The 27,807-nt window shown below is 42.9% G+C and overlaps 1 protein-coding gene across 1 annotated transcript in view; it reads left to right on the top strand.

The window, feature by feature from the left end:
• The window catches only part of CDC16 (cell division cycle 16), a 786,728-nt gene that overhangs the window by 459,769 nt on the left and 299,152 nt on the right, over positions 1–27,807 (top strand). Inside the window, exon 13 of the mRNA XM_044071112.1 lies at positions 13,968–14,120. Coding sequence (XP_043927047.1) covers positions 13,968–14,120 — 153 coding nt within the window. The remainder of the gene's footprint in view (positions 1–13,967; positions 14,121–27,807) is intronic.

The raw sequence follows: 27,807 nt of genomic DNA, 5'->3' as shown, positions 1-27,807 counted from the left end.
TACCCTGGTCAATGCCCACTGTATGCTGTCCATCAACTAGGGACATTGGTGACAAAGGGTGTATTGGCAGGATAACTGCGCATTGATGGGGTCGACAGCTGTGTACTGTCAATCGGCTGACCAATGGCAGACCCTGGCATACCTTCCTGTGCCATTACACAGATGTCATCATTATCAGTACCCATGGCACCTGATTCAGGTTCCCTGCTACATGACACCAGAGCTGCACCAGAACCTGTGGGAGGGAAACAGGAAACACTGTTTACAATGTCTACACATTACCAGTGATGCACACGTGCACACGTGCACACATGCACAGGTGCACACATGCGCACATGCACACAGTTTCACACAATTGTACAGTACTCAGTATGCGTGATATCAACACACAGACACACCTACATGCATACAAAGAGCACTACTAAGTGAGCCGAATATTACTATTACTATCAAGACTATTACAGGAATTGTTAATACACACTCACCAGCATGGATAGGCTGCATTGCTGTTACACCGGAGGGACCTGCAGACGTGAAGAAACTAATGTCAGTGGGCACAACTGTGCCATTGTTACTGAGTATGATACAGGTCAGTAGTACAACAGTCGCCTTTCACAGGTCAGCTGCTAATATTGAGGATATCACACTTGCACATTAAATACTATGGTGACAGCTACAAACCAAGGACACACCTCACACATGCATTAACTACCAGTGTACACAACAGTCAACTATACATATGGCATATTACTTGCACGTTCACTGTCTTGCTGCTGCGTGGCTCCAGCCTCCATCATAATGCATGTCTGCTGCTGTTGTTGTTGCTGGCGGACTGGAGCCACTACACTCATGAGTAGTCCCTCCAGTCTGGTGAGTGGGGGATGTATAGCCACCCCACCACCTGTGGCGACCTGTTGCCTGTGGATATCCGCACGCTGACGGACATTTCTGATTAAATCACTGCAGTGATGTCGTACCTGCTCATATGTCCTATTATGCGTGCCTATGTCATTTACCCGACGGACCAGGTCTTGCCACAGTGCAGCCCTCTCCTGCTGATTCTGGCTGGTGCGGGAAAAGAGTATTGCATAATCCCGCACCAGGCTCTGGTGTATCTCCTCATCCTCAGCTGTGGAGTAAGTGGGATTCCGCGGGTGAGCCATGTACCTGAAAAAGAAAATAACCTGATATCAGCAATATATGTCAGCAGAATTTGGCACACATACTACACATGCTACTCGACTGTTATGATACAACATATCTCACATATATAGCATCTGTCTGTCTATTGGTGGATACACATGTAAATGGCCAGGTATCAGTGCTCAGCCAGCAACTGTGCAACAGTACCTGGCACACTCCATACGACATACTACCAAACCCCAGCAGTCAGAACACTGATTCAGGTCAAGAGCACCTCCTCACTCTGAGGGTTTGTATCTAGGTACTGTATGGCCATCAACTACTGTGAGCTGACCACACACTAATTGCCCTGGATATACATATCCCACCTCCACCACCAGCACAAACGACTATAGTGAATAACATTACAGATGCAAACTTTACACTTTGTAACAGTGACATGGTATCCTTTCAGCCCACTGGGCCAGTGGCAGATACAACCCACAATGCTGACCCCTACACAATTGCTTTCTACAGACACCTCCGACAATGCATGGATCATGCAATCCCATATATGACCAAGACACTCTCCACAAAGGGACAGCATCCTGTCTGGTGGACCCCAGCCATAGACAGATTGTATTACAGAAGATGGAAGCTACTGCAAGACAAAGCATAATTCCATAAAGGGAGGGCATGTCTGAGCAGCACTAGTAAGGATCTATTTTCCATCATACAAACATCCATGGGCAACTTTGAGAGGGAAATCAAGAGGGACACTACAGATAACCAGAAGGCCTTCTTCAGTTATGTTAGCAACCTGGTCAGAATCCATCCTCTATGCCCATAGTTAGTACACAACAACAAATATTTCACTGACACCACAGATATTGACAACATTGTGGCAGACAGGTTCAGTGCAGGTGTCACCCGCCCTCTCCCCCAAAATAAGATATAGTTATCCCAGCTGACTGTAAACTCCCTGTCATCACAGATGTCCAGGTGAGAGCGCCCTCAGGAAAGCAGAATACACAACATGACTGGGACCTGATGGTATCCCCAGTTGCATGCTACATAAACTCTGACAGGAGCTAAACACACATATAGAAGTGCTATGTAACACTAGCCTGACTACAGGATATGTACCTGTACACTGGCGCACAGCAGCAGTGGTTCCACTCCACGAAGGAGGCACCTCAACATACCAATACAATACAACACAATACATTACATTACAATACAATACTATACAATATGCTATTGCCCCTGGGACTACAGCAGCATACTGTTCTGCTACCCTGACTATTGTGACACATGTGGTGTGATGGTACCTGCTGCTGTCACACAGTTACACAGGGTGACTCATATGGCATATTTACCTATCTGACTAACATTCAGCAGGGGTATGTGTGACGTACTCATGGGGAGTCTTGCTTCTTAACACTGTGTGGTTTATTGCAGGGTATGTCTTATCTGTGGGTAGGAACTTTTACCTCCACATGTGCTCTCTATTGCAGTGGCATGGACGACACACAGCAGTCATTTAGGTTGTGGATGGTGTGAGGTGTTACTATGGTTGTTGGACATCTGTCATGGGTGTGACTTACGTATGTAAATCCGGGAGTGGTAACCTCTATGTGGGTAGTATATGTGTACTCTGTGGTGTTGTCAGTCACTGTGCATTGGTAATGTGTTTGAGTGCATTGTCACAGTGTTGTACATGTCACTGTGTCCTTCTCCATATCTGTAGCTGTCATGTGAGGTCCATACCATGGCATCCATTATGTGGTGTGGAGGGGTACACCGACCTACATGTCCATAGCTGACACACCATGTCTGCTGACACATACCATGTGCAGGTATTCCAGGAATAGTGTGCCACTGTGAATATCATTGGGGCCACTTTTGTACACATTTATGACCCTGTTCACCCCTGACACATGCAATGGTGGGCAGCCAATCACATATCTGGTGCTTACTGGTGTAGGTGATTTGAAATGTGGTATTGTACTCCGGTTTTGACACTGGTGTTCACTCCATGCCTTTGTCACCAGGCACCTGTTGCAATGCATCTGTACACATGTGCCCCACTCAGAATTTATATACATCTCTCTCTCTGTCTCCATATATATATATATATATATATATATATATATATGTATATAGATATATCTATATGTATATATGTATATGTCTGTATACATATACACATATATATATTGATGTACATATATTGCTATAGATGAGGAGGGGGGGACACAGAGGGGGTGAGAGTGACAGAGGGGGTGGGACAGGGTGTGTTGAGGTCGTCATATACAGTCATACCTGTAGATAGTCAGATCAGTTTGTCTATGTATATGTATCTACATATATCTATATCTGTATGTGTGCATTACATATATATGTTTGTACATATTCTATCTATCTACATCTGTCTATGTATTCCTACATCTCTCTCTATGTATGTATACATATATGCATATCATATATATATATATATATATATATATATATATATATATATATATATATATACATACATATGTTGACATACATACGTATCCATATGATAGACAGGTATATCAACATGTTTGTCTACCATACTGTATACACACACTAACATACTGCTAAACATACATAACTGTGAAACCTACTTTGTACATTGCACTACAACCTACAGTCAACCTACATTGATATGTGCACATAGATGCTCTCACATACAAATGTATGTACAGCCTTCACTGATAGTTGCTGTATGTCCCCTGCCCTTTACACATCTTCATATACATATGGATACAGACCAATGACACATATGGAGGGTTCACAGTATGTAGACCTTTATAGTATTACTTTACATTACCTGTGTTTGTCACAGCTGCTTGTGTTGCCATCTGGTTTTCTGTCCTGCTGCTCCACTTCCCCATTGTCAGCTTTCAGGTGGCTGTTGCTGAACAGTTTTGTTTGTGTCTGCTTAATTTCAATTTTCTCTGTCTCTGTCTCTCTCTCTCTCTCTCTCTGTCTGTCTGTCTCTCACGTCCTCCTCAGGGTGCAATGAAAGTATTGCATGTGTGGACTGGGAGTACAGCATATTGTAGGTATCTGCATATGCCCATGTGATGGCCTCTGCACCAATTGTTAGCCAGCATTTGCTAATTGCATGCAGCCAGTTGTGTACTGATTGCAGTTCTCACTGTGATTTCAGAACAGTGCTATAAAAAGGTATGTGAGATAGGCGTAGCCCTTTCAGATTTTAAGGGCAGGGACCATGCTGTTATGCTGTGGACAATGTTCTGTGAGTGTAAAGGTTGGTATCTCTCTCATATTTCCAGCTGTGTTGTAGATTAACATTCCTCCATTCATTTCTCCAGTTTCCTGTACTAACTGTGTATGTACACTGACACCTACAACTACTACTACTGCTAATGTGTGTGTGTGTGTTTTCCTTTCACTTTTGCTTGCACTTTGTTGCTAAGGCTTCAATATTTGCCCTTTACAGTCACTACTTGTATGCCTGCTAGGTGTCCTGACTGTAGTGTGCTGCTGTAGCTTTCCTATTTTCCATGTACATTCACACCTTGGAATGCTTTCTATATCTGCTAGGGTGTTACAGCATGCAGTGTGGTCTGGCCCTGGTGTGGGCCTTGACATCTATTAGGGTATTTGAGTATGCTGCTGAGCAGGCCCCAGAGACTTTCAGGTTCATCTGTTATCTGCCTCATGGAATGGTACATATCAGTGGGGTACACCCATTAAATTGTCTGGTATGCTGCAGTTGTGACTGTGGGTTAGCATGAGCATATGTATTACTACACTTATTCTGCCATGCAAGTGGTGAATACTTTCAGGACTCCATAGTTACCATTGCATGTGTTGTTACACCTTTCTGCCTACTGTTTGTACATTTCACATGGAGTCTGTGGGGCATCCCTGTAAGTCATTCACTGTTGCTATGTCTAGGCTCTTAACTATTCAAATATGGTGGTGTCAGACCTCTCATGTGTACAAATATTTGCAGGTTGTCCACATTTCTGCCTCATATTTTGGTCAATATCTCATGCACAGCTTTTTCTGGCAAATCACTCTGGGCTCAAGTCAGAATATAGTGACAAACATTCAAGTTTCAGACTTCATACCCTTCCAAACATCCCACAAAATGCAGACCCTGTTACTCTCTGAACTGTCTGCGTTTGTTGTAACATTATTTGTAATGTGTCCCTGGTTTTGGGCCTTTGCTCCACATATTTTATTACTTGGTCCGGATGTGTTCCTGTAAGAGGTTGTGGGGTATGGGCAGTGATTATCCTGCTGTGAGTATGTGTGTGGCTTGCAAGGTGCTATAGTGACATTATTACCTACTAGCTACCAACTAGCATGGCTGTTTCTGTTCACACACTACTATTATGGAAATCCACTAGTTTTGACAGTAATTCTAAATGACATGCTTTGTGTACTACACATCTATATTCCCTTTACATTCATTCCTACTATTACATGATATATTTATTTTAGCACAATGTTCTTGTATAAGAGTCATGGCTTAGTGGTAAGTCATGCAGACTACTGTTTCCAAGGTCCTGGGTTCGGGACTGCCAGTGGGATTTTATTTTGCTTCTGAACTGACTACAAGACCTGTCAATCAAAGTGACTAAGGCACTTTTAAGCAGTTGTAACCGGGTTAGCGCTGGTTTGCGTGGAGCTCACGCATGCGCACTGGCGTTCAGCTCAGCGCACACCCGCTTAAACGTGCTTACTCTTGCGAACACCCACGCTATTTTCTTTGAAAGAAATGAAAATGGGGAGACAGGAAAGTGGTGAAAAAGGGGTCACAAAGAGGGTAAGACAGTAGGGAAACAAGCTTGGGTTTTGCAGGAGGGATATAGGTAAGGCCCATAGCTGCCCATTCCTTCATCAGCAACAGCTGTGCATATGTTTGTAATTTGGTGTGACATTTGATACCTTCCACCCCTGAGAGAGGTGTAAGTACAACAGTAATACTTGTTGTACAGCCAATTGTAATTGATGGTTTCCATGTCTGGTAGACATATCTGCTGAATGGGCAGCTATGTATGGGGCGTAATTTTTTTGTAGGTACAGAGTGCCCTTTTTTTTTTTTTTTTTTCAGGTGAGAGTGGTATGTCAGGTGAAGGAAGTCTGTATAGCTGGGGAGGTAGGTTGGATAGGTAAACAGACAAGACAAACAAGACGCATATAGGGGCGGTGTATGACACGTGTGGGGGGGTTACACAATTGACTGGGACGGAGGTTTGGATATCCAGAGCCCATGAGCCCACAGATGGCAACAGTGGAACTGATATCCCCACCCATAGGCAGTTGCCACTGTTCCTTCACTGCCCAGGACGGGGCTGTGCTGGGGGCTGTGTAGGCCGGGCAACAGGCATGCCCGTAAGTTGTGCCACCCGTGCCTCAAGCTGGCGTAGGGGCTCGAGAACAGAGTCCCGAATCTCCCTACGCACCGCAGTCCGGACGCTACGGAGGGTGAGTGGTGGTTCTCCTCCAGCCACACTTGCAGAGGGGGGGCGAGCTCCATCTCCTGCAGCGCTTCCACCCGCAGGTGGCACAGGGCCACCGGAGGAGGGTCCAGACTCGGCACTAGTGCCAGGTGCACTCGCCAGCTGAGGTGGGAGAGGTGGGTCTGCTGGAACCCGCCTTCCCTGTCGTCCTATGTTTTGCATTATGTCATGACAGTTTGGGTTAGTGACATATAATACCATTCACAATTAGTTGTAACAGCATGCATTAGTATTCCCATTAACCAAACACCCAGATATTCACACCATTGAACAGCGTGCATAACACATGCATAATTTGAACAGCAATACACAGTCCAACAACATGCAGGGTTAATTGATGGCAACAGGCCATCAGGTTTGGATGTATGAACAGGGCAGATGCATCAACGGACATGCAAATATATATGACCCAACAGGACAAACGTCCAGGGGTGTTAATTGTGATTGCACATACCATTTTCACGTGGAATGGGTTACATGTGGTTATAGTGTGGGGTGATGAAAATAATATTAACACCTTCAAATACCAATACATATGCTGTACAGTTCTAATAGCTACAGATATATACACACTACTGTTCTAACTACAGTTTCCTATATGATAACTATTTCAACTTGGTGATAGGACTGTTACTGCAACATCAATATACATTTTATTGTTCTTCATACACATTTCATATCTAGCTTTGTTCAGCTACATCATCCTGCTACATTTGCTTTATATAGCTGTAGACAAGTGTGGATGTTTGGTATATCAGACAATCATACTATCTGCATATTGCAGACTGAGAGCAACATATCCAGATTTTGGGATACACATTCCAGATGCAGCAACGCTTTGAACAGAATTTGCTGTTTGGTTTTGATTCTCACATGCATTTCATTCTGTCTTGACTGCAGTATACTTTATTCAGGGGTTATTACTACTGTATTGCTGGATTCATGACACTTTCTCACACTCTCTCACTTGTTTTCATTTTACTATTCAGGATGGTACTTACTTCTAGGCTTTATTGACATGTTTTACCTGTAGTTATTACAATCCTTTCCAGCAGTCTCACTTCTGTCATGTTTCAGTATTTCAACAGGGATATATTTCACACATGTGATTTCATCATCTTCTGCAGCTATACTTTTCAGCCTGCTGCAGGTTGTGTACTATTTTCTTACAGGTGGGGCATTTTTATTTCAGAATTTATGTCAGACATTTTCATTTTTCTGTTGGGCTTACAGGTTGAAACACACTTTTGTAATCAAGCAATACTTGCAGAGACTTTCACACTGTTACTTGCACATTTTATTCCTTAGTGACTACACTGCACTCTTTTGCTGACTGTCATACTTTTATATTTCTTTACAGTTACTGGTAGTGGATTACTGACCTGCCTGGTGGCGCAACCGCACCAGCCTATCGCCATAGGCTCTGCGGTTCGCAGAACGGACACCTGCAGCTGTAATATAAATGAAGTAATATTGGAATACACATCTCCATAATATCAGCTAGTTTAATTTCTTACATACATAATTAAATGTAACTTACTCAGTAGTGGGGCGTTGGGCATTTGCCGGGCCTCCTGGATCCAAAGGTTCAGTTGGTCCTGCTTGCGTCTCTTCAGGTCCGCATGGTGGTGACGGACTTGCTCACCAGTCCTTGGAATCCCTGTGGCACTGGTGAGATCATGAACCAACTGGTCCCACGCCTTAGCTCTGTATGCTCCCCAGAGGACCTGGCCCTGCATGAGTTGGGCCTCATGATTGTGGACTAGGAGCCAGACCATGTACCTGGACTCCTCAGCGCCCCACCTCTGTGCTCGAAAGCAACTACCCTCTCCTACTCCTGTCATTCTGCCTGCAGTTCAGTTCTACAATCGTTTATGCTCTGTATTCCCGCCTATGGGGCTTATATAGTCCATTTTTCCCGCACATATCTGTGATTGGCCATTTTGGAATTGTATCAACTTCAGTAAACCTGCATTGTCATGCTCCAGTTTGTATTCATTCCTATATATTAGCTATTATTGCATTTATAGGTACTGCTGTCATGGCTTAGTGGTTTGGTACCTTGACTATGGTGTATAGTATCCTGGGTTCGAACCTGGCCACTACTTTTTATTTTTCATGACTGTCTAGACATGCTGAGTGGTGTGTCTGTGTAAAGGCAGTTTTGATATGGCTTGCTCAACGTTGCCCGTCGGTTAGCTTGTTTGCGCGGTACGCTGGTTTAAGCCTCATTTGGCTATCGGCACGCATATTACACTCAGCTCAGCTAGGGGCACTTAGATTCAGCGTGTTAAACCACTGCTCAGCTACGGGCACTCATTTTGCACCAGTTAAACCACTGCTTACGTACGGGCAGATGCACTCACCCTGTTAAACTGTAGCTCAGCTATGGGCACATCTGGCATTTTTTATTCTTTTGTTACCTCACATTTCTTCAATATAAATGGGCTATTTCATTACATTTTACATAAAATGTGGTTTTATGTGTACATATTTGTCAGGGACTTGTTTCGTGCTTATTTTGCTAAAAATAAAAATTGGTGTTGTGGGGGCTTGAACCATGAATGCCTGCTCTTCAGCCAACATCTCTACCGCTACGCTATTGCTTCTTGGCTTACTTTGCATATTTAGTTTTTATATGCTTTCCCACTGACTGCTACCTGTAGCTGCGCTACGGGCACGCCCGCGCAAACGAGCGCACTCACGGTTAAACATTTTTACAATTTAAAAAAAATATATAACATATTTATTTATATATTTTCTGTTCATAGTCTGTGGGGGCATGTGTTGTGTTGTGTTTATTCACATTTCCGTGGACTCTGTCGTGGGTGTTTACTTTGGGCACTTTTACTCTTTTGGGGGCGTGTCCGCTTACAGGGCTCGGCCTACGGACATGCCCCCTACTGTCTTACACGGACCGTGTTAGCCTTAGGTGTGATTCAGCATGCTCTCATGAATATGCAAAGCATGCTGACATCACTCCGTTTAACTGCAGCCTCCGTGTAAGAGTTATAACTCTTACACGGAGGCTTCGTGAATCCTGCCCAATGTGTATTCTTAGACTGAAAAATTTAGCCAGGTAACAGGGTGTGTTAGAGTTACATGGATATATATATATATTTTTATATTTTTATTTTTATTGTTAGCTTATATGTACACATATACATTTTATGTATGTTCTAGCTGCTACTTAGTACGTTGTTTATATTGAGTTAGATGTGATAGTTATAAAAAATTTTTAAGTTTCTAGTTGATTGTATTTTTATGCATCCATGAAATGATTTATTGATTGACACAGTTCGTGAAATATTATATTTAATTGTGAGTTGTACGGTTAGATTTTAGTATTTAATTTGTGAAGTCTTATTTTAATTTTTCATTTCACAAATTATTTTAATTTATAAGTATATACCTTTAATTGTCTGCATAGTGACTTCATAGTGTAATTAACCAATGTGATTCAGTAGTATTTTATATTAAGGCAGTTGCTTATGGAGTTGCCTTTTGACTTGTTGGTTCTTCTGAAGAAGTTGAGTGAATTTTCACTTGACGAAAAGTGGATATTTTAAATAGTACACTTAATTAAAACTAAAATTTATTTTGCTTTGAATTACAGTCTGGTGTCTGTATCGAGTTTTACGGAGTTCCGTGATTCATTTCTTGTTTTTTAAAAAAAAAAAGTAAACTAGTCTTTTCCTTATTTCTAGACTTGTCTGAAGCCTTGACACAGTTTGTCACAGCAAACTTCTACTTCAAATGTTCTCACTAGGTCTATTTCAGCCCACCTTTCTGTGGTTCAAAAGCTACCTGTCCAGTAGGTATCAGTCAGTAAAATGTCACTTCATGGTCTCTCCATGTGTCCCATTAACCACCGGTGTACCACAAGGCACTATGGTCCCCCTCATCTTTATCATTTTTACCAACAACCTGTATATTTCCATACAACAGACCACCCTAATACAATACGCAGAGTATTCCACTCTCATTTGCACATCTGACAATATGGTACACCTCCAAAATATTATTCAGGAAGCTTTAACAGCCACTGAAACATGGCTTTGTGTCTCACAACTCATGCTCAACCCAAAAAAAAAAAAAACTGCTACTTTTTTCCCCAAATCCCTGTCTGACAAAAAATTGTAAGTCCACTCCCTTGATAATACAGCCATTGAGTTCTCATAGCAAAGTATTAGGGGTGATAGTGAATGAAAATCTTACATTCGGCCTGCATATAGCAAATTGCATTAAAAAATCAAAAACTAGAGATGCTTTGCAGAGCCAAATCTTTCATACTGAAGCATCTAAAACTAGCCACTACTTATCTCCTCCCCACACTTCTTTATGACGTTCCTATCTTTGCTAACCTCCAGGCTTCACAAAAATTTAAACTTGAACAATGCTATAACAAAGATGATAAATTTGTAGCACATACCCCTTTCAGAACCCACCACTGTATAGCACTAAAAATTGTAAACTGGTTAGAACTGCCACATCAAAAAACATATACACTTCTTGCCACCTTTAAAATTATCCATCATCCATCTGCCTGTCTAACACTAAAAAACATTCTGCACACCTATGTTCCTAGTTGGTCGTTGTGATCCAATGACCAAAAACTCCTGTTTCTCTACAAACCTAGCAATGTCTGTACTCGTACTAGGTTGCTAATGCCTGGAACTCATTACCATCAGGTCTGTACACTCCCTCCCATCTTTCAAAACCACTTTAAAAGACTTCCTAGCTAAAATCTGTCTCTGTTCTTGCTCAAAACCAGGGTAAATTATATCCCTAAATGTGAGCAAGTAACTTTTTATTCCTTTTATCTCCTTACTCTCCCTTCTTCACTTACTTCCTTACATCTTTCTAATTCTCTTCCCTGACTTTCTCTCTAAATATACCATAAGTCTGTTTTTCCCTCACTTCATATTGCAATTCGTATTTGTATTGGACTAACTTACCTTTATCTCTCTACAAACTGTCTAAAATTTCTCTAAATATTAAATGATCATAATATACCTTGTATCAATTGTTAACAAATGTTTTATGATATGTCTAATTTGTTACAATTATTTAATTGCAGATGTCTTTGTTTTATTTTTGAAGATTGTAAAATTATTGTTCTTAAAATGTTTTGTAATAATTTGGAGCTTTTCTCCCGAGGTCTCCGCTGAAAATGGGCTTCTACCCAGTCAGACCTTCCCAGTATTCAAGTGTCAGTAAATAAATAAATAAAAGCATTGAATTCATTAAGGAATTTTGCCACCTGTGCTGTCAAAATTAGTCGTAATTGTCCCATAGCATACAGATGCTTGAAATCAAGTTGGCTGATAGGTACATACCAGATTTTCATGCCTGCACAGCCCTGAAACGCTGTAGCATCATCACATGCTGTACTGTCTCAAATGAGGGTATTATATATCATTCTGCCAAAGCCACAATACAGTTACAGTATCCTGATAGTGTATTGAGCTTTGTCTTATGGCCTTTCTTTATTTTCATTCTGAATTAAGGCTGTTCATGAAATCCTATTTGTTTGTCTTCTAACAGCATGCAGCACCTGATTGGAAAAGTATTTGGCTAGCTATACTGCAAGGATCTTTCATGTCTTAGAAAGCTGCAGTGCTTGAATACTGAGCAGATAACATTTAAATTCTTTGAGCTAGTCATTTAGCATAACTTATAATCACAAAAGATTGTTTTTCTTGTTCTCACTGGAGCATCGACTAGTTTACTAGGGTGTACTTTTCCTGAGCTCATTGTCAGCGGAACTTTACTTTTTTGTTTCCTTTAGTAAGAAACATTCAAGAAGCCACTCTTGATATGATGAGCTTAGCATTGTGATCTTAATTGGCCATATGCAGTGATTATAAAAAGTTTACACGCCCAGGTTAAAATGCCAGGTATTTGTGATGTAAAAAAGTGAAACCACAATAAATCATTTCAAAACTGTTCCCACCTTTAATCTGACCTATAACCTGTACGGTTCAATTGAAAAACAAACAAATTTATTAGGAGAAAAAATATAAAAAATAAAAAACGTACAATAAGCTGTTTGCATGAGTGTGTTGTAATTACAGCATTCAGTCTTCTTGGGTAGGAGTCTAGCAGCATGGCACATCTTGACTCGGCAATATTTGCCCACTCTTCCTTGCAGAAGCACTCCAAATCTGTCAGATTGCGAGGGCATCTCTTGTGCACAGCCCATTTCAGGTCACCCCACAGATTTTCTAATGGATTTAGGTCTTGGCTCTGGCTGGGCCATTCCAAAACATAATTCCCTCCACCTTGACTAAAACCCCAGTTCCAGCTGAAGAAAAGCAACCCCAAAGCATGATACTGCCACCACCATGCTTCAGCGTGGGGATGGTGTTCTTTTGGTGATGCAAAATGTTGTTTTTGCACCAAAGGTACCTTTTGGAATTGTGGACAAAAAGTTCAACCTTGGTCTCATCAGACCATAACACATTTTCCCACATGCTTTTGGGAGACTTGATGTATTGTTTTGCAAATTTTAGCCGGACCTGGATGTTTTTCTGTGTAAGAAAAGGCTTCTGTCTTGCAACCCTTCCCCATAGCCCAAACATATGGAGAAGACAGGAGATTGTTGTCACATGTAGTGCACAACCAGTACTTGCCAGAAATACCTGGAGCTCCTTCAGTGTTGTTGTAGGTCTCTTGGCAGCTTCCCTGACCAGTTTTCATCTTGTCTTTTCATCAGTTTTGGAGGGACGTCCAGTTCTTTGCAACATCACTGTTGTCCCACATTTTCTCCACGTTTTGATGACTGTCTTCACTGTGTTCCATGGTATATCCAATGCTATGGAAAATTTTTTGTACTCTTCTCCCGACTGATACCTTTCAAGAATCAGATCCCTTTGATGCCTTGTAAGCTGTCTGCAAACCATGGCTTTTTCTGTAGCAGGCAAATGAATAAATGTCCAGAAAATCCTACTAGGACAGCTGAACTTTATTTGGGGTTAATCTGTCTCTTTAATTGATGGCAGGTGTGTACCCAAGAAGACTGAATGCTGTAATTAAATCAAAAGGTGCTTCAACAAAGTATTAGTTTAAGAGTGTGCACACTTATGCGACCAGCTTATTGTACATTTTTTCTTTTTTATATTTTTCCCCTGATCTCTGTGACTGCATGTAACATTTGCATCACAGAAGTTTGCTGTTTGTGTTCACAGTTCACAAGTTTCATTTTCTAGTGGCTTTCCGAACTTTTGTTGTATTGCTGATGTTAACTGCTTGACCCGAGTTCCATTTTCCCTATTGTAAAGCTTATAACCAGTATTAATTTTTGTTTTACAGATGCCACTTACCAATGTTGTATATTGGACTGGAGTATGGCTTGACTAATAACTCAAAATTAGCTGAAAGATTTTTTAGCCAGGCCTTGAGCATTGCACCAGAGGACCCTTTTGTAATGCACGAAGTTGGTGTGGTAGCATTTCAGAATGGCGAGTAAGTATTTACATGATGTAGCCCATATTTTCAGAAGGTAATAGTCATAGTTCTTTATATATTGGCTGTTTACAGTGCCCTTGCTTTCCTCATACACTGCAATTTGAGAGCTTTTTCGTGCACAGATGAAAGAAACCAAGTACTCACCAGGTTTGGATTTGAAACAGGTGTGTCCGCAAAATTAATAATTCACCAGCATCTTACTGACATGAACAGAACCTTGCCACCATATCTCACATAATGAATCCATGGGTCACTAGATCTTAGGGGTTTAAAAAAAAAAGTTGCAGTCATTTTGGCAAAACCTAACAGTAAACTTTTGAGCTCTGATCTAACAGGACTTGTGATATTAGTCTGTATGATAGTTAATGCAGACAGCCACAAAACCAGATGAGCGTATGATACTTGTGATGCATCAGTGACCACTGGGATGCATACATTTTGCCTCAGTGCAGCCTTTCCAGTCTGATGTGTGAAGGCATATGCTTATGATGGGGGATAAGGCTTTTTTCTCTTTCTGCACCACTTTTTGTTTGTTTACTGCTTTCCAAGTGTTACCATTGCTCTCTCATGTCTCTTGAAATTCTGTATTCTTCAGTCGTATTTTCCTTATTTTTTCCAGTGTATATGTTTGTATTCTACAGCACAAGTGTCCTTTTTGTTTGTTTTGTATTCTGCAGTATCACTGTACTTTTTCTGTTTTTTTGGCTTTGTTTTATTTTTTAAATCGTATTTTGGAGAGATTCTCCTAATCCACAAAATATGTTTTAGGTGATTTAGGAGAATAAAACATATCTATAGTTGCGTTTCATATGGAATTTTCCTGCAACAAGAAGAGGCGAATCTTCATAATGCCAGGGGTTGTTAGCCCAGCAAATGAGACAGGTAGGGAAATACTAGTATAAAACCTCAAAGAAATATGTCAGTTTTCTTACTCAAATTGGCAGTAGCTTCCAGACCTTCCCGTTCCTTGAGACATTTTTACAGCTGTACAGGTTGTGAAGCAAGGTCATTGTCAGGAAGAAATAACAGGCAAAATGGTGCTTCATGCAGACTTCCCTTGCCCCCCCCCCCCACAAGCAAGACCTAGCCCATTGACTCCTCTGCCTGCACCCAGTCTGCCTGATTGTACCATGGAAGTAGGAGCTAGGCATCCCAGAGCCAGATGCGAGTCCTACAGCCTATATGGTCCTTTCTGGGAATCCTGTTTTGCTGATCCGATCTGTGGCAATATTTGGGTGGTAAGGAATTGGCCAGCTCTTTAGATCTGTAGGAGGCCTACTCTGTCCCTGTAGGAGCAGCTACCTCCACTGTTGCAGCTTTACTGTACTCTGCTGTGTACTGCTGCCTGAAGGGAAGTGTTCTGCCATGTGTTCAATTACTCACAGCTGCAAATGGCTGTGTGATGCAACTAAACTCGAGGTCCACAGGATGTAACATGTAGTGTTCCTATTAGGAACAAGATCTGTCTACCTGATACCCTGAATTCCCCCACCCACAGGATGGGCGATTCATTAAGGCCTGCTCACTCCTATCATCCTTTGCCATGTCCTACAGGTGTCCGAGACTATTTAAACTCTGGTCACCTATGGCATAGTCAGGGCTTTATCCCTGTATTGCACCAAACTGACTACTTCATGCAGTTTCTTAATTTTAATTCAGTAAAATTTGGGCACATTCCTTGTACAACTGCTTTTCAGCAGTTGTACATAGCTTTGTAGTTAGCTAGTGATGTGTGTAGTAGAAAAGCATTGCATGACTGTAGTTAACAAGGTTGTTTGAAAATGGGAATCACCCTTTATTAACGTAAAACTTTCAAATGCTATAATTGAAAAACCTTTTTGCTTCTGATAGTTTCTTGGATAACTGCTGAGGGCATAGGGGAGTTTTAGGTTCACTTATAAATCCTCATTTCCCATTCCGTAATAGAATAACTCTTTTATCACAACTGGTCAGCTAGAAAACTCCATAATGTGACTGATTTACCACTGTGTGCCTGTATCTTTTCAGGTAAATAAACCTGCATGCACCACCCTTAGTTATGTATGTTAACTGTACTTTTCCACAACTGTGGGTAAGTATAAAAAAAAAAACAGGGACAAAAACAGTTTTGGCACAGGTTTCAATCACATTATTCTCTCTAAAGTATAGGAATGATGTTCAGGAAGTTGCAGAATTAGTGAGTTGTAAGAAGGCTATTCTCAATTCCCCTAATTTCAACTGGCTGACTTGTAGGGAAGCCAAATTCATTTTTGCATATTCCAGCAAGATAGCTTCACTGCATTTTTGAAGTTCACAACCTAGGGAATCAGTATTTCATTTCCATAGCTCTGGACTCATCTCACATTTAGCACCCAGAATATTCATAAGTTACTTGCCTCCAAACTTTTTTAACCTTATAATGGAAGCAGTCACAATTTATCCTTAACTTGACTACTGTCTGGTGCTCTTCATCACTTAACATCTTAACTACAGGTGATGAGATATCTCAGTACCTATGACCAATTACAGAAGACTGCTGGGATAACAAGTTCTTACGCATCTATATGTCTGAAATTGTAAAAAAAAGTAGTTTTGAAAAGAAAAATTTACCCACCCTTGGAACCCTTAAAGGAAAGTTATTTTAATTATTTTGCTGGTACAGTTAATCTCCTACTGAAATAATTACCCCAAAGTGTTTGTTTATTTATTATTTATTGATATTTGTTTACTGGGAAAGCCTAACTTGGTAGGTCATTCCTCATTTTCAGCAGAGATTCGTGGAGAAAAACTCCAGATTATTACAAAAACTGTAAATCTGAAGTAGTTGACTTCATTTGATCATCAACCTGTGGGTTTCGGATCTGGATCTGATCCGAGACTGCAGCTTCACCAGCATCTGATCCGAGCTCCAAGCTCCTCCCCTTATCCATAATACCCCTCCATCTCCTTCCTTCCCCTCAGATCTCATTTGCCTCGGCTTCGCCAAGCAGCGTGGTTTCAGAGCTGCAAGCATGGTAGGTGTTTTTTTCAGATAGTTTTTGGGTGTTTGTGTTGCTGGTAGTGACAGGTAGGTTCCCTTTCCCTTCCTTAACCTCACCTTTAGTTTTACATCTTTCTTTTTTTTTTTAAGTAGAAAAGACAAAAGTTTAGTATAGTAGTTAGAGTAGGCTTCCTATCCCTTCCCCCCTTCTTGCTAATCAGTTGAACGCGAGTGTGTATGTGGTCGGGCAGGTTAGGGCTTTGTGCCTTTCGCCCTTAACTTTGTAAAAAATGGCAAATCAGCAGTTGAAGCTGATTTTCAGGAAATGCACAAAGTGTGGCCATAAGTTATCTCCAGCTGATGGCCACACTCTGTGTGTGATGTGTTTGGGGGTCTCCCATCTTTCAACAGACTGCTCTATTTGTGCGGGGTTTATCCCCAGGGCCCTGAAGGATCGCAGGGCAAAACTAATCCTTAAGGGACTTCTTCCTGCTACGGAGGCGGCTGCCTCCGCTTTTCTTATGGTTACGGCTGTGATTGCTTCTTCCTTAGCCATGATCTTTTCCCCTCCCTCCCAGGCTGGGAATCAAACTCCTCCTCATAGGTCTGCGGATAGGGAGCATATGAAAGAGAAGGGAAAAGACAGAGAAAAAGAGGGAGACAAGGGGGAGGAAGAGATCCCTGGACCGGTCGGATCCGGTGGGTCCTCCTCCAAAGCAACAGTTAGTTACTAGACCAGTTACTCCTTGGCTCCACTCACCCAGATTCTCTTCGGAGCTGGAGGAGCCTAGATCTTCTTCCAGGGCCTCTGCACATCGACCCTCCCGGTCATTGTCGGTGGCCTCGTCGCGTTCCAGCAGAAGTTTGAGTGAGCAGACATGGACAAAATTATGCAATGGGGATCTTGCCAGCCCCCTTTCCCTCTGTAAGGGGGAGCTCACTTCCCTTTTTTGCCTTGTTCCTCCTTCTCCGGTCCGACCCCCCGGTATCGGAGTTTATGGATCTGAGAGGTCCTGGAGTCAGGGGGTCGGCGCCAATGGTACCGAGTATCTCGACGCTGGCCATTACCTTGAGCATGTCAGATCCGAGCAGCTCTCAAAGCCGAAGCCTGTGCGTTGGATCCGAGGGGTTGGGCTTTTCTCCTTTGGTGCTGACTTTGTCAGGTCAGGGCCCAATCCTCAGTATCTTGGCTCCGGCAGGCTCAGCTCTAATCTCCCAGTCAGATCCGGGGAGAGCAGCTTCCTTATTAGTTTCCCGGGAGGCTCATTTTCCCCTCTGCCTTTGACATGGTGGAAAGGGTTCTCTCCAGCGGATCGAGGCCCCTGACCATCTCCTCGGACTCCGCCCCGACTACCTCGCCTCTTGCATGTGCCCCCCCCCCCCACAGATCCCTTGGTGGATCTTATTACCACCTGGGCATGGAAGGAACCGGACACCTTGGAGCCAATCCAGAAGCATCCCAACAAGATTTTGAGTCTTCCTGTAGACAGACCCAGTTGGAACAAGAGGTCCCCAGTGGACGCCATGGTGGTAGCGGCCGCCACTAAGAAAGAACTAGCCCAGGAAAGTTCTGTGGTCCAGCCCCCTGCCCACGAGTCCAGGATGATGGATTGTCTAGAAAGCGGACATATGCTTCAGCCACCTTTTCTATAAGGATGCTGAATTATTTGGCCAACATCACTCGACTGCAGCACGACCTGGTCAAGGAGCTAACTGAGTCGCCCCTGCATTCCATGTTGCCGGAGGATAAGCGCATATTCTCTGCGCGAATGGCCACTCTTAAAGCAGTTTCTAATATGTCCATGTGTCTCCTTTCGCATGCCACTGAAGGAGTGGCAAGGGCGGCCGGGTCTGGCATTGCCATGAGGCGACACACCTGGCTCAGGCTATGTCATTTCACAGAACCCTTTAAGGTGTCTTTCGAGAATGCTCCTTATGATGGTTCTTCTTTGTTTGGAAAGATGGTTCGCGACACATTGGTCCAGAGTGAAAAGGGCGGCAAGACATTGTCTGCCATCAGGATCCGTTTCTCTAACCCCCAAAGATCCTTTTCCAGGAATCACCGGGGGCAAAAGAAGATGTGGTTCTGCAAGTCACAGTATTTCTGGGACACTCAGGACTCATCTTTTCCCAGAGACAGAGGGGGATCAGACAGATGCCAGCCTAGAGGCAGGGGTGGTCCAAGAATTTTCAGGTTTTGAGAACTGTTCTCGGACAGTCCTGCACAGCAGCACTGAGGGGTTGCCTGACTGCCCTGCTCTGGAGGCAGTCGGGTGTCGCCTTTCTCCTCACCTGATGGTATGGGAGTCTGTGTCAACAGAGACCGTTGGGTGCTTCAAATCATATCCAGAAGTTATACCATCCCCTTTGTGGTTCCTCCTGTTCCCCCAAAACACCTCCCAGACATTCCACCTGTGCAAAGAGAGGCAGCAGCGCTCGAAATAGAAAAGCTGCTAAGGAAACGAGTCGTCCAGCCCGTCCCTCGAGATCAGTCCTTATCAGGCATCTATTCCAGGTTCTTTTTGGTGCCAAAAAAGACTGGGGACCAAGGCCAATTCTGGACCTTTCACCCCTAAACCTGTCAGTTGCCAAAGAGATGTTCCGGATGGTCACCTTACAATCCATCCTGCCTTTCCTGCAGGAGAACGACTGGATGTGCTCAATAGTTGTCTAGGATGCTTACTACCAAATAAAGATGCACAGACCCTCCCGGAGGTTCCTCTGCTTTCAGCTAGGGGCCAATCATTATCAGTTTCGAGCCCAACCCTTTGGTCTCACCACAGCCCCCAGGGTGTTCATCAAGGTCATGGCACTAGTAGCGGCTCACCTGAGGCTTCAGGGTCTACCCGTACCTGGACGATTGGCTCCTTGCTGCTCCCACCAGGCGTCTACTTTATCAGGCCAGAGACTATTTCCCGAAACTGTGAGATTTTCTGAGAATTACAATCATCATATCCAAGTCTTCCCTAAACCCAGTTCAGGTCTTAGACTACATGGGAGCAAGGATAGATACGTTGCAAACCAAGGTTTTTCTAACTCTGAAGAGAGAGAGTTCGAAACCTACAGCTCCATGTGTCTGTGATCTTTCAGTCTCAACTTCCTACAGCCAAGGCAGTTTTACGAGCCCTTGTTTCCATGGCAGCCACCATTACTCTTCTCCCCTGTGCTCATCTGCTTATACGAGTAGTACAGTGGACACTAGCAGTCCAATGGTCATTATTAGATCTACCGTTGACACATCCAATTCACATAAACGACGCTTGCAGGAAGTCCCTCCTCTGGTGTATACACTCCTCGGAACTAGTCGAGGGACGAACATTTATTGCAACCCCTCCCCAAGCCACGGTGACTGCGGACTCCTCCCAGCTAGGATGGGGGGCATTGCTCAGGCAGGAAAGTCCAAGGCATGTGGTCCCTGAATGAGACCAAATTGCATATCAGTGTTCTAGAGATGATGGTGGTCTTGTTAGCATTGCAGGCCCTTCATGCCTTTCTCCCTCTGGGAACTATTGCAGTTCAGACAGACAACATGTCAGTGGTCTGGTACATCAGCAAGCAGGAAGGAACCAGATCTTACTCCCTTTGTTGCGAGGCCATGAGAGTGTGGGAATGGGCGATCTCCACCAGCCATTTTCTGGTCGCAACGCACATTCCGGGTCGATCCAACATTCTGGTGGACAAACTGAGCAGGACTATCCTGATGCCTTACGAGTGGTCTCTGAATCCTTCTGTAGCGGAGCAAATCATCCTCGAGTGGGGTTGGCCTTGCTGCGATCTTTTCGCATCTCCTTCCAACACGAAGTGCAGTGAGTTCTTCGCTCTGATTCCCCCGCAGGATGAATCCCTCAGAGATGCTCTGGTCCATGCTTGGCCTCCCGGTCTTCTCTATGCTTACCCCTCTTTACCTCTCATGACAAAATTCCTCCAGAAGGCTCACAAGTTGGTGAGCAAAGTAATCCTCATCGCCCCATTCTGGCCTTGCCAAGTCTGGTTTCCCTTCCTTTGGTCTCGCCTAATAGTTCCTCCATGGATCTTGGATCCGATACTGGACCTCATCTCACACCCCTCGAGGGTCCCTCATCCAGCCCTGATCAGTCTGAAGTTCACTGCTTGGCTGCTCCAGTTCCCTTAATTGCTAGGACTCCTGGTCTGTCCTCTTCGGTCAAGTCTGTTCTGGTGCCAGCTCATAAATCATCCACCAGAAAACTATACTGTAGCAAATGAAAGTGTTTCTCAATCTGGGCATTTCAAAGGGATTTGGATCCTTTCACAGCTCCAGTTCCAGTGGTCCTTGAGTTCTTGGCATACATTTTCCAGCAGGGCGCTAGCTCTTCTACAGTAAAAGTTCAACTGGCTGCCATTTCCAATTTTCATATAGGTGAGAACATGGCATCATTAGCTTTCTCCAGACTTTGCAAAACCTTTATTAAGGGTATCTTTCTTTTAAGACGCCCGGTTAAAGATCCTACTCCTCCATGGGATCTTACCCTAGTCTTACAAGCTCTGGTTGCTCCACCTTTTGAGCCGGCTGCTTCTGTGGATCTAAAATGTTTATCTTGGAAAACAGCCTTTCTAATGGCTATCACCTCGGCTAGGAGAGTGTCAGAACTCCAGGCATTATCTGTCAAAACTCCATATATGATTTTCCATAAAGACAGGGTTTCACTTCGTACTAATCCTTCTTTTCTTCCAAAAGTGGCCTCTGAAGCAAATATCAATCAATTTACCTGTTTTCTTTCCAAATTTTCAGAATAGGGGTGACTATAAGTTGTGTTTATTAGCTGTACATAGACAGCTACATTTCTACTTACACAGGACTAAGGCTTTCGAAGTCTGACCAGTTTTGTGTCTTTTTCTACACCTTTTCTGGGCAAACCGGTTTCTAAGGTAACCATTGCCAGATGGATTTCCCTTTGCATCCTTCAGGTTTACAAAGACAGAGGCATGTCTCTTCTGGGTAGGATAAATGCCCATTCTACCAGGTCTATGGCTATGCCAGTGGCTTTTTGGTCTAGGGTGTCTCTGGATGATATTTTTTCGGCAGCTACTTTGTCCTCATCTCACACTTTCATTTATCATTAAAAGTTGGACATGATATCTAGGGGGAGAGCATCCTTTGGCTCCACAGTGCTCTGAAATATCCTTCCATGAGGGCCACCCAAGGGTTTGGTAGCTGGGGACTCTGTCCCACAGGTTGATGATCAAATGAAGTCAACTACTTTAGATAAAGAAGTTATGTACTCACCATAACGTTCCATCTGAGTAGCTGGACTTTATTTGTCATCGACCATCCCTCCCTCCTTCCACCTGACCTTCTCATTATGTTATTACTTTGGTAGGCAGGAGACTGCGCCTATGCGGCTCTCCTGTTCTTCATTGTTAGTAAGGCATATCGGATAGGGTTTTTATGTGTATGGTGTAGCAAACTCGATCTGAGGGAAGGAAGGAGATGGAGGGGTATTATGCGCAAGGGGAGGAGCTTGGAGCTCGGTTCAGATGCTGGTGAAGTTGCCATCTCGGATCCGATCCGGATCTGAAACCCACAGGTTGATGACAAGTCCAAACACTCAGATGGAAAGTTATGGTCAGTAAATAACTTTTTTTTTGTTTTGTTTTTTTACACTATTCAAAAATAATTCAAAAATCTATACAATATAAATAATTATACCAAATTAGACATATTTTGAAAACAATTATTAGACAATGATTTAATATTTATTGCAATTTTAGCCAGTTTATAGAGAAATTAAAGGTACGTTGCTGTAATACAAAAATGAATTGCAATATGAAGTGAGAGCAAGAAACAGGGATCTGATGTTTTTTTTTTTTCATTTTTCCTCAACATATGGGTTCAGATCTGATCCTCAGATCCAACTCGGCCACATATTCCATATTTCAGATCCAGCTTTTGAGCTCTTCCCTCTATCAATAATGCCTTACTGCATCCCTATAGCCTTAGATCTCATTTGCTACCATTGGGAACAGATGTAGGTTCCAAGCTCTAGTATAAGGTTTTTATGTGTTACAAATTTTTTTTTTTTTTTGATATTCTTCTTTTTAAATGTATATACATACATAGTTTCCTCTCTCTGTTTCTCTCACTGGTGTTAGAGCTTTTTCTTGCTTCCTAGTACTATTGCTATATAGTAATGTATTACCATTGTTGATATTTTTTGTTTACCCTCCACTCAGGGTAGCTAGTTGGCAGTTAAGCTTTTCTTTCTCCTTTCTACCTTTTCCTATCAAAAAAAAAAAAAAAAACGTTTTTGCTTAGTTTTTTTACTTCTTTACAATTCTATCTTATATGGATAGTGTGGGTGTTTTTCTTCAAACATGTCTGACAAACCCACATGTTTTAAAAAGTGCACTTCTTGTGGGCATAAGATCCAAAATTTGGATGCGCACAAGGAAGTGTGTGCACTGTTCCATGTTCAACAATAGAGCTTTAGCTAACAGACAAAATAAATAGATACTAAGGGGTCTTCTTCCTTCTACTTCTTCAAGGGATCAAACCCACTCCAAGCATAGCAAGTCTGCTCCTCTGAAGACTAGAAAAGTATGAGATCCGACGTTACTGGATCCTAAGATTCGACAATCACATTTGAAGCCTTTGGATCCTAAGGCTTCAATTTCAGTGATCATAATAAGCCCTAAAATGACACCCTTGGAGCCTAGACCATCGTATCTGAAACAAGGTACCTCTTATAGGAGCACCACTCCTGAGTTTGCAATTAAACCAGTTTCACGTAGCCCATCTTCAAGATTGCTTCATACCCATAAAAAACAATCAAGGCCTCCATCCACTTCTTCTTTTAGTTCCCCCAAGAGCTTATCGTAAGTGGTTGTGGGTAAGATGATGTGAAAGTTTCACAAAGCTCAGATCCAGATGGGGTGTCTTACCAGCTTTGTCCCCTTTTGGATCCGTGAGTATGCCTACCACTTCCAAAGTTATTTCACTCCTTCTCCTATCTATCCAGTGGTTTTGGGACCCCAGGATCCAAGATCCTTGGGAGGTCCAGTGTCTGATCCAAGGAAAGCATCCCCCCCTGTGCGGACAAACTTATTGATCTAGTTGGTCATTGGGTTAGTAGGAAATGGATACTGTCAAAGCCATTCCTAATAGCCCCACCAACTGATGGACTGCACTGGAGCAAATGAGTCCCACTTGATGCTGTGGTGGTGGTGGTGGCAGCCACCAAGAAAGAGCTAGCGGAACAGAGCTCTGCTGTCCATTCGCCTAACAGGGAGTTTAGAGTGTTGGACAGGTTTGGAAAGAGAGTTTTTCCTCGGCAACCTTTGCCCTGAAGTCACTACATTACCTGGTACTTTTTACTCGATGTCAGAGAGATTTGACCTAGGAGCTTTCAAATACTCTCCGAGTCCATTTCTACTGTGGCTTTCAAAAGGACATCCTCTCAACCGATCCATTTCTTGTCCATATCCAGTGATTTGAAGAGGTTGATTTCTCACACTGCTGGAGGAACTTCATGCGCAGCCAGTTCAGATATTGCCATAAGGAGACATGCATGGATGCAACTTTGAGGAACCTTTTAAGACCTCCTTTATTAGCTCTTCATTTGATGGTAGTTCCTTGTTTGGGCCATCAGTGAAAGCGATGCTTACCTGTAGAAAGCAAGATGGAAAGACTCTGTCTGCCATGGGAATCAAGTTTTCTGCCCCTCAACAAACCTTTTCCAGGAATCAGAGAGGTGGCCAGAAGATGTGGTTCTGGAAATCTCAGTGATCATTCCAAGATCCATGTGGTGACACTTACTCCAGAGACAGAGGAGGAAATTTCAATGGTAGACATTGCTTTAGAGACAGAGGAGGTCTACAGAATCAGAGCTTTGGAGATTCTTTTTTGGACAAGCCCTTTCAGTGCTCCTGAATCTGTCTGGTTGTCCAACACTGGAAGCAGTCAGGGCTTGTTTTTTCATCCAGACGACTGGGCAATTATAACACAAAATACATGGGAGCTAACCATATTATCCAGTAATTATTGCATACCATTTTTCCTTCTTCTGTCACAAAAGGAAGGAACTTGCTGACATTCCACCCAGTCAGAAGAAGGCAGCAGCACAAGAAATCCAAAAACTGCTAGACAAAAAAGTCATCCAAAAGGTCCCTGCAGACCATATAGGATTCAGACCTTATTCACACTTCTTTTAAATGCCAAAGAAAACAGGGGACCGCAGACCCATTTTAGAGCTAAGCAGCTTAAATCAGTATGTAAAACAAACAAAGTTCCGAATGGTCACGCTTCAGTCCATTCTACCTTTTCTACACAAGGATGATTGAATGCGCCCCATAGATTTTCGAGATGCTTGCTATCATATCAAAACGGACAGGCGATCCAGAAGACATCTTTGTTTTTGGCTGGAAGCCAGTCATTACCAATTCAGAGCTCTACCCTTTGGACTCACCACAGCCCACAGGGTGTTTACCAAATGCTTGGCAGTAGTGGCAGCTAATTTAAGACTGGAGGTATTCCAGGTGTTAACATATCTAGACGACTGGCTTCTCACTGCCCCTCCAGGCATCTCCTTCTACATGCCAGGGACTATTTGCTGCAGATTTGCAATTCATTAGGCATGACAGTAAATCAAACTAAGTCAAACCTAACACCAGTACATAGCTTGGAACTCATTAGCGCTCTTCTAGATACGACAACACAAATAGTGTCTTTACCTCGTCATTATATTTCCATTATCAGAAGCCAGGTCCTTCTACTCCTTGCTCGTTCAGCTCCTCCAGCAAAATCAGTTCTGCAAGCACTAGGTTCCATGGCAGCGGCCATCGTATTTCTTCTTTGCCATGTTTCTTTATGCGGGTTCTGCAGTGGACTTTAGCTGTACAATGGTCCATTCTATATCACCCCCTATTCTTTCCAGTCAGGCTCACCTCAGTTTGCAAACACATTCGATGGTGGATGAAATCGGATGATCTTCATCTGGGTAGACCCTTTGTTCTATCAACCCTGATGGCCACGGTGACCATGGACTCTGTTTGGGAGGGGCTGGCATTACTTGGGAAGAACAATCCAAGGCACGTGGTTCTTCCAAGAGGCCAAGTTGCATATCAATGTCCTATAGATGAGAGCAGTCCTGTTAGCATTGCAGGCATTTCACCATACTGTCGCATTAGGGACTATTGTGATTCATATCAGCAATATGTCTTTAGTCTGGTACATCAACAAACAAGGAGGAACTCAGTCTTATTCATTTTGCAAGGAGGCCATGAGAGTATGGGAATGGATGATCTCATCAGACCACTTTCTAATTGAGACACACATTATGAGGAAAACAAACATGCTAGCAGACAAACTAAACAGATCCGTGAGTGCTCTCTCAATCAGTCTGTAGCAAAGATGATTTTCCAGCTTTGAGGCTGACCTTGCTGCGGCCTATTTGCAACTCCCCTCAATAAGTGCAGTAGGTTCTTCACTCTGCCCCCCCCCCCTCAGGGGGAGTTACCAAGAGATACTCTTTTTCACGCTTGGCCCTCAGGTCTCCTTTGTGCTTTATGCTTACCCTCCTCTTCCCTTGATTCCCATATTTTTACAGAAAGCAAGTTGGCTGAAGAGCACAGTAACTCTCATTGTCCCTTTCTGGCCTCAGCAAGTATGGTTTGCCTTCTTACAGTCTCATGTTCGTTATATTGCATGGATACTGGAGCCAACTCTGGGTCTCCTATCACACCCATCAGGGATCCAACATCCCAACATTAAGCCTTAAGACTAATTGCATGGTTTCTCCACTTCCAGTAGTAGTTAGACAGCCCAGGCTTTCTTCCCCTGTATGCAACATTATATTGGCTTCTCAAACAGAATGTACCAAAAAGGTGTACAAAAGCAAATGGAAAAGATTCTCCCTTTGGGATTTGAATAAAGACACTGACCCTTCTTCTGCCCCAGTCTTTACGATTTTCCAATTTTTGACAACTGTTTTTGAAGAAGGAGCTAATTTCTCTATGATTAAACTTTAACTGGCAGCTACTTCCAATTTTTACATGGGGAACAGATGTGTTCCTCTAGGTTCTTCTAAATTATAAAACCTGAACAACGTGGCAACAGTTCAGGCAGTCACTCCAGTACAGCACCAAGACCGTAAACAAGTAGAGTAAAAAACAAAATGGGTTTAATATAAAAACGCGTTGAATTAAGCACTCACAAAGCTTTTTGTTGATTTAAATAAAATGACTTCCTCAGATAAAAGCATTATTTGAAATCCAGGGTTTAAGTTCCCCTTGATCCTGTCACATCAAGCTTTGTGAGTGCTTAATTCAACGTGTTTTTATATTAAATGCATTTTGTTTTTTACTCTACTTGTTTACGGTCTTGGTGCTGTACTGGAGTGACTGCTTGAACTGTTGCCACGTTGTTCAGGTTTTTAAAGTGCTGCCATTTATTTGAGTTTGTCTTCGTCTAAATTATGTAAAGTTTTCAAGAAAGGAATTTTTCTCCTAAGGCCTCCAATAATGGATCCCTCACCACCTTGGGATCTGCCAGTTGTGTTATAAGGCCTAATGCAGAAACCTTTTGAGCCTTTATCTACATCGGATTGCTGCCATGGAAAACAGTTTTCTTAGTAACCATTACTTCTGCAAAGGGAATATCTGAACTCCAGGCTCTTTCCTTAAAAGCTGTTTCCTCAAAAACTGCTTACATAATTTTTTTATAAGGATAGGGTTTCCTTACAGACTAACCCTTCCTTTTTACCTAAAGTG

This window comes from Protopterus annectens, chromosome 5.part0 (genome assembly GCF_019279795.1).
Source record: "Protopterus annectens isolate FY-2018-M chromosome 5.part0, PAN1.0, whole genome shotgun sequence".
Lineage (NCBI taxonomy): Eukaryota > Metazoa > Chordata > Ceratodontiformes > Protopteridae > Protopterus > Protopterus annectens.
Note: the sequence above shows the minus strand (reverse complement) of the source record. Positions and strands in the feature narration are given on the sequence as shown.